General features: G+C 36.4%; 1 protein-coding gene across 1 annotated transcript; it reads left to right on the top strand.

Moving 5' to 3' along the window:
• The first annotated feature begins 1,165 nt into the window (after nucleotides 1-1,165).
• LOC110107596 (zinc finger protein GAI-ASSOCIATED FACTOR 1-like) lies at nucleotides 1,166-3,919 on the top strand. The gene is made up of 4 exons (XM_020837883.2): nucleotides 1,166-1,657; nucleotides 1,737-2,133; nucleotides 2,213-2,370; nucleotides 2,958-3,919. The coding sequence occupies exons 1-4, from the start codon at nucleotides 1,537-1,539 to the stop codon at nucleotides 3,689-3,691; spliced, it is 1,410 nt and encodes a 469-aa protein (XP_020693542.1). The 5' UTR covers nucleotides 1,166-1,536; the 3' UTR covers nucleotides 3,692-3,919.
• The last annotated feature ends 3,867 nt before the right edge of the window (nucleotides 3,920-7,786 follow it).

Below are 7,786 nucleotides of genomic sequence, written 5' to 3'. Positions count from 1 at the left end.
GGCAAAGAAGCCAGGTAGACTCAAAACTTCATGCAACCACCTAAAAGAAAGTAAATGACCATCCATTGGAGCAACAAGCCACAAATCAAATAGAGGATAACCAATTGAAATATTCCATAATAGAAATTATGTTGTATAGTTTATGTCAATCAAGAGATAACGATCAAGCGATGATAGTATGGCGATATAAGTTGTATGATGGCGATCGGGAGAATGATAACGAGTGATGACAATCATGCGAAAGCTATCAAGTAATGACAATCTAGTGATGTCAATTGTTTAGTGTGATTGTTGGTGTCAATCATCTAATAAGTCTATGATGGTCATCAAATCCCTTAGCATTTTCTAACCTCATGTTCAACTCAATTTATATATTCTCATTTATGCGAAGAAAAAAATATCTATTTATAGTATTTTTTTAGTGACATTTTGATAATTTTAGTTAAAATATTCAAAATACTTCATCAAACAACTCATATTGATTCTCTTGATCATATACCATTCTATGACAATGTAGATATCTCTATGATATCCTTATAGAGTATTTTCGAGCTCGTCGGCATTTTCTCTTCGAGATACTCATTGTGAGTGTAGTAAGCACATAATATTTACAGATTGTATGACTCACCAATTAATATCACAACGATTCAAATTTAAATACTTATATTATTTTGAATTATTATTGAAATATAAATTTATTAAAATTAAGGTTCTATTTAAGTTTAGTAAATAAATTATTGAATTAGAAAATTTTTATTAAAAAATAGTAAAAAAAAAATGCTACAAATGAAGTCTAACTTTTGGATAATCTTAAAAAATAATTTAGATAAAGTGTTTGGGAGAATTAGTAAACCGAATGTGTGAAAAGTAGGGAAATAATGAAATATTCATCTTAGCAGGAAGCTATATGCCTACTTGTATTTGGGTAGACTCCACTTACATGGGTCGGGTCAAACCCGCCCATCATTACTAGGAGAGGACGAGGTCGGTCGAGTCCCGCCATGCACTAACCGACAAAAAGAACAAGGCCACTGCTTAAACCCGGCCAATACCAGGTTAGATGCCGCGCTTATTCGTCTACTCACACGTGGACGGCCAAGATTTCTCCACGTCTGACTCTAAAGGAACCTAACCACGGTTTTATCTTAACCAGTTAAAACACTCCACCTTCCTGCCTTTGCCCCCATTTTTCTTCCTTCGTTTACATCCTCTCTCTCTCTCTCTCTCTAAAATGTTCTCTCTGTACTGACGGCGGCGCCTCCTTCCTAGTGCCGCCGGCGAACTTGAGCTTCGACTTCGAAGTCTTACTGCACCCGTGGAAGGAGCCGAGGAGTTACGTTATCGATTGTTACTGGGTCTAGCTTGAAGGCGTTGGGAGCTTGATATATCTGGATCGGAGCTTTGCGGGAACTCTCCTGGCGGCTGCGGCGGCCGCCGATCTTATCGCCGGAGGCTTCCGGACATGAACGCGGGCTATTTGGTTTGAGGTTGACCTGCAATTAATCGAAGGGCACGCTCGATCCAGGATCGATAGTAATGGTGGAATTGGAGATTTCAACGGCGATGGCGGCGTCGAACTCAGTCTCCGCTGACGTTAGCGTATCGTCGGCTCAGGTGCCGCCGGTTAAGAAGAAGAGGAACCTCCCCGGAATGCCAGGTAGATTTACCTAGATGCTTAATACCGAGATATTTTTTTCATCTTTTATATGCAGAGATTGAGATTTCCTTTTCACTAGATCCGAACGCCGAGGTGATTGCTTTGTCGCCGAAGAGTTTGTTAGCGACGAACAGGTTCGTATGCGAGATCTGCAACAAAGGTTTTCAGCGAGATCAGAACCTGCAGCTTCATCGGAGAGGACACAACTTGCCATGGAAGCTCCGGCAGCGGACGGGGAAGGAGGTGAAGAAAAGGGTTTATGTTTGCCCGGAGCCCAGCTGCGTTCACCACGATCCATCGCGCGCGCTTGGGGATCTCACAGGCATCAAGAAGCACTTCTGCCGTAAGCATGGTGAGAAGAACTGGAAGTGTGATAAGTGTTCCAAGAAATATGCCGTCCAGTCCGATTGGAAAGCCCATAACAAGACATGCGGAACCCGGGAATACCGCTGCGATTGCGGCACCCTTTTCTCACGGTGAGAGACAATCGTCAATTATTTCTGGTTTGGGATATTCATTTTGCGCTCACTGGCTCGCTTTGTTCTCTGCTTTCAGAAGAGATAGCTTCATAACGCACAGAGCATTCTGCGAGGCACTGGCAGAGAACTCGCGGCCGCCACCGGCGAGTTCGCGGGTAGAGGAGGTACATACGGCGTCGCCGTTGCCAGCTTTACCGATTCAGCAGATACCGCCAGCGCCGCCGGAACAGCAAGGTTTGTTTTATCTTTTGTTTTTTGGATGGATCAAAAGCTCGCTTTTTCTTCTATTTTGGATTACCCTGGCTATCGATTCTTGATTTGTATATTTTATTTGGGGGAAAAGGGTAAAGCGGCAATCTTCTCGTCCTGGGTTCGTCGAGAAGTGTATTTTCCGTAGGTTTTGTCGGCTCTCTTTCTCTCGTTGCAATAAAAAACGGAGCTTGGATTTTCTCTGCCTTCTTTTCTTTTTTAAGTTTGTTAATCTTGTTCAAGGACCCAAGTTATCGATAGAAATAGAAAGAAAAACCTGGGAGTTAGACGGTGATCGAGGTTCCTTTCTTTCTCTCGAGAGATTAATCAAACGATAAATACACCAAAAAACAATTCTGATTGAAACATTTCATCTGCTTTCATTATCTGGACGGAGCTGTCCCCAAGCTTGCAAACTTGGGAGTGGGAGACGATAAAGAAGACCAAAGAGACAAAAGGATCAAATTAATTCCCCAATTAATAAACCCATCATTGCCCCTTTCTATTTCTTACATCTTTTATCCGAATATTGCGTTCCATTGCCTGATTTTTTCTCTTTTTGCCGCTTCCAGATCCGGAAAACGCAAGCAAAGTACTACACTGCCCGCCACCGCCGGCGCCGGTACCGGCACCAGCGCTTAGCAGCAATAGCAGTACCACAACAACAAGCGGAGGTAGCAGTAACAGCAGCCCCGCAGCAACGTCAACATCCACCAGCCTCTTTGCAAGCCTCTTCCCATCCTCCGCCCCCCCTGCAACCGCCGCACAGACCACGACATCCTTCCCAACCCTCCTCGCCTCCGATGCCTCAGTAATGGAACCTCCCTTGCTCTGCCTCTCCTCCTTCTTCCCTCTGGCGCCGGAGCGACGCCAGTCCCAGCCCTCTCCGCATATTTCGGCGACCGCTCTCCTGCAGAAAGCCGCGCAGATGGGTTCGTCGTCATCCAGCTCTTCTTTCCTCCGTTCTCTTGGCTTGGCCACCTCGTCAACAAACAACACCGGGAGCGATCTCTCCGGTGGCGGCTCCCTACATTGGAGCAAACAGCAACAGCAGCAGCACGCGCCGTCCGGGCTCGGATTGGGCCTCGCTTATGATAGCAGCGGTATCGCCACCGCCAATCTGCCGGAGCTAATGATGAGCTCTTCATCTCTCTTCGTGCCCAAGCCAGCTGCCCTTGACTTCCTTAGCCTTGGTATGAGTACGCCTTTTATGAACTCCATGGGCGGTGGTGTCGGGAGCTCTCCGCCGGAAAAGACATGGGAGGCCGCCGCCGACCAGAAACCCAACGGTTCGACGTTTCTCTAGCACAGTATGAAAACAAGTTAATCACGTCTCTCTCTCTTATTAATTTGCTTAATTTCTAATTTTGTTAGGTATAATTTCTTGTTTTAGCTTTCTGTTTTCGCCTTTTTGCTGTGTGTAACTGTGCTCCTTTTTTTTTTTCCTTTTGTTAGTGTGCTAAAGTAAATTATATTTTTCAGTTAAATGTTATTTATTTAAAAAGTTTATATATAGGGCTGATATTTTTGCTTCTTAGTGTTATCAAATCAATGTATTTGTGCACGTGTCTATATATTTCTACCATATTTTTCTTTAATTATATGTAAGATGAAAAAATGGTGATATAATTTTAGGGTATGTTTGTGTTGGCTGAGTGTTTTATAAAAAAAAATTGTGAAATTATTATTAAATTATTTTTTTATTTGATATGAATATTATTAAATGTTTTTTTTAATTGAACAGTTGATTTTTTTAAATTATCATATTTGGTTGTAAAAAATATATTTTCATTTCAGAATTTTCTATAAAGAATAGTAAACAAATTTATAGTTAAAGTTTCAAAAAACAAAATAGTGAGAAAATGCTCTCAAATTGCTCTTTAATATAGATGCAGTAGTAATATTTTTAATCATTAAATTGTTCAAAATAGTCTTTTTGTTTATTATCATATAGTCATTTTAGTTTTAGAGTATAATATTGTTTCAATTTAGTCTCTTAATGATACAAAATAGGTCTAAAATATCTCTTTGAGATTAAATTGGAATCAATTTTGTAAAATCAAGGGACTAGGGTTTCGTTTGGGATGCCTTTCTTATTGCTTCATGAAGCAATTTTTAAATATAAAATTTACTTTTTTAATTGAAAAGCTGCTTTAAGAAGTGGTAAGAAAGTGATCCCAAATGAACACTAAATCAGGTTCAATTTTGTAACAAAATTATAACATTCAGATATATTTTAGAGCAATTTTGTATAGTTGAGAAATTAAATTAGAGCAATGTATTATTTTAAGAATAAATGGGGTATACATTAATAATTAGGAGATTCTTTTGAAATTTATATGTAATTTTCACCATTTCTCTTATGGCATCTCTAACCGAAAAACTCAATTTTCATTCTAAAATACAGTAATATATCAAAATGCAGTAATTTGTCTCCGATTAAATTTTAGTTTTTAACATTAAAAAAGAATATTTCTAGTATATTCTTTCACATATTTTATTTTAACTTGTTTTTTTAATTTTAAAATAATAATAATAATAACTGGTGAACAAGCATTGTTCACCCACTTCCTTCTAGCATTTTTTTTTGGCGAGCAATTGAGCGACGCTATATAGTCGTTTGAAGTTCAGCTTGAGAAGCTATTAGCATGTAAGTGACCAGAGTTAAAAAGAAAAAAAAAAACATAAAAAATGTCATATTTATTTGTACTTTTTAGTTTCAGAATATAACATTATTGGTTCAAATTACTCTCTTAATTATAATACAAAATATATCTAAAAGGATTTTTTTGAGATTAAATTATAATCAATTTTGTAAAGTCAATGGACTAAATCAAGTTCAATTTTGTATCAAAATTATAACATTCAAAAATATTTTGGAGCAATTTTCTATAGTTGAGAAATTAAATTAGAGCAATATATTATTTTGAGATTAAATTGTGCATACACAATAATTTGGATATTATTTTGAAAATTTTCCATGTATTATTAGGGAGATTATTACGTGTGGAGTCAGGACACATAGAACCGTTCAATTTTGTGATTATTATTCACCACTTTGTTTTTATTTCGCTTTTACTATTCATAGTCACAAAACTGAATGATTCTATCTGTCTGAACTCCGCATGTAATAATTTCTCGCATTTTTAATCATTTTTCTTGGCATATAAATGACAAGAGTTAAAAAGAAAAAAAACATAAAAAAAGATGTCATATTTATTTGTACTTTTTGCCTCTAATTTTTATCAAAGAGGCATCATGAATTCTATCTATATGTGCAGCGGGGTGGATGCTTTATTCAACGGGTGACTATGTTTACCAAACTTTGAACGGTATTCGGTGGCTTGACGTTTTCTCCTACCTCGGTCTGTCACCTCTGCTTAGTAATTAGGGTGAAATAAATAATCGCATGAGAGCCAAAACGAGCATTAGAAAAATTTGTAAAAAATTCAAATCAGGAGAAAAAGTATTAATATTGTTCGGTAGTGTTGTCTCTTCTAAGAAAACTTGACAAAATAAGTTGCTCGCATATGCGACAATGAATCCTTTGGTTAAGGGGGAATTATGACGTCCGTACATCTAATTCAGATGTGCCACATCACCCGAATATACTGGATCCCAGTGTATTTTGATGATGTGGCGCGTATGGAGTGGTGTCCGGATGAATCCGGACACCGGATGTAATAATTTTCCTTGGTTAAGAGAATAAAAATATGCTAAGCATCATTTGGGACGGCTTTTTGACTGCTTTTTAAAGGGACTTTTTAGTACATATTTTTGTACTAAAAAACTGCTTTAAGAAGCAGGAAGAAAACCGTCCCAAATGAAGTCTTAGTTAATGTGTACAACTTTATTAACCTCTGTTTTCTACAATGGCAGCATGAAGGCCTAAATAGTCAGCAGAGGCAGAAATATGTGTAGATATATAACTAAGTTTTGCTTTTGCTCAAAGTTATATTTTGACAATGTATATTCTTTTGGTAGAAGAAATAATCATTCTTAGGTTAAAATATATCTATGTTTAGAATAGTGGTTTGAACGAGACGAGTCGAGTCGGGCTTAAGTTAACTTTAAGCTTGGGGTTGAGTTTGACAAGTGCGAGCTCTAACTTGAGCAAAAATTTTGAGCTGGCTTAAGAGCCGGCTTATTTATAATTAGTGATGGGGAGTGAATGATTACGATTCAAATAGTTTTTTATAATAAAGTTATAAATAGAATGAGAAATTAAAATATTAATAATAAAGAATTATTTGATATAAGAAAATGAGATATATTTTTTAACTATTTTTATAGTTTTATACATGAATTATTATAGACGATAACTTCCCAGCATAAAACTTTTTTAAAAGCAGCGAACCAAACAAAAATTATATTTTCTAGCCTTTCAAACGTCAACAGTGCCATGTTTAAGAGATGAGAGCTTTCAACAACATGACAAGAAGCTTATTTATTGTTTTCTTTAACTGATAAGCTTATTTGAATTAAAGATTTCTCGAGTTGAATTTATGATTATTCGAACTTCAATTTCAATAAATTTATAGTCAATTTGATTATCCTGATAATATGAACATGACAATATCAAAAGTAATAATATCTAAACTCAAATGAGTCCATCAGGCCACCATTGTCTGATCATTGCTATAGGATCGTTGTCGCTTTGACAATTGTTGTTGGATCGTCATTGCCCAACCATTATCACAGAACTCTACTATCGTTGGATCACCTCCATCAGATCACTGATGCCTTACTACTGTTATTCAATCACGGTCGTAGGCCTGCCGTTGCTTGACCAAATCATTGGATTGTCATCTTCTAATCATTGTTGTCAAACTTTAGTTGTTGTCGGACTATCCCTATAGGCCCCCTACCGCCCAACCACCATTATTAAATTGTCATTATATGACCAACATAATTGAATTGTCATTACTTAGCTTGAATCATTGGAATACCTCTCATTTCTAATTAATTATGTGATATGTTCTACATTCACTCATACTCTTATAATATTGCCTTCTTCGAATTAAGGGACTTAAAAATCAGTTCTACCATTGTTATCTTTCATTTGATTTCCTATATCAGGCCTGTATTGAGAGGACAAATTTCTATAAGATCGACATTTAAACTTGCATGAAATTGAGAGTTGAAATGTAGCGATGAATGGAGACAATAAAATAATAAATTTAAGTTTTGTTTGGGATGATTTTTTATCACTATTTTTTATTATTTTTTAAATATTTTTATATACTAGTAAAAAAATGGCACCAAAGAAAAATTAAAGGTATTGAAGAGTTTTTTTAGTGTTATATAAGCAATTAATATATTTTAGATATGTAGTTATTAAAATTTTAAGTAATACTTATCTAAGAAAATAATAATAATAATAATAAAAATAATCGTTGTT

The sequence above is a fragment of the Dendrobium catenatum genome, unplaced genomic scaffold, assembly GCF_001605985.2.
Source record: "Dendrobium catenatum unplaced genomic scaffold, ASM160598v2 fragScaff_scaffold_1061, whole genome shotgun sequence".
Lineage (NCBI taxonomy): Eukaryota > Viridiplantae > Streptophyta > Magnoliopsida > Asparagales > Orchidaceae > Dendrobium > Dendrobium catenatum.
Note: the sequence above shows the minus strand (reverse complement) of the source record. Positions and strands in the feature narration are given on the sequence as shown.

Excerpts from the sequence above, each read along its gene's own strand:
- LOC110107596 (XM_020837883.2), top strand. The coding sequence starts at position 1,537 with ATGGTGGAATTGGAGATTTCAACGGCGATGGCGGCGTCGAACTCAGTC. Across the intron at positions 2,134-2,212 it reads TGCGGCACCCTTTTCTCACG|AAGAGATAGCTTCATAACGC; the intron begins GTGAGAGACAAT and ends CTCTGCTTTCAG. Across the intron at positions 2,371-2,957 it reads AGCGCCGCCGGAACAGCAAG|ATCCGGAAAACGCAAGCAAA; the intron begins GTTTGTTTTATC and ends TGCCGCTTCCAG.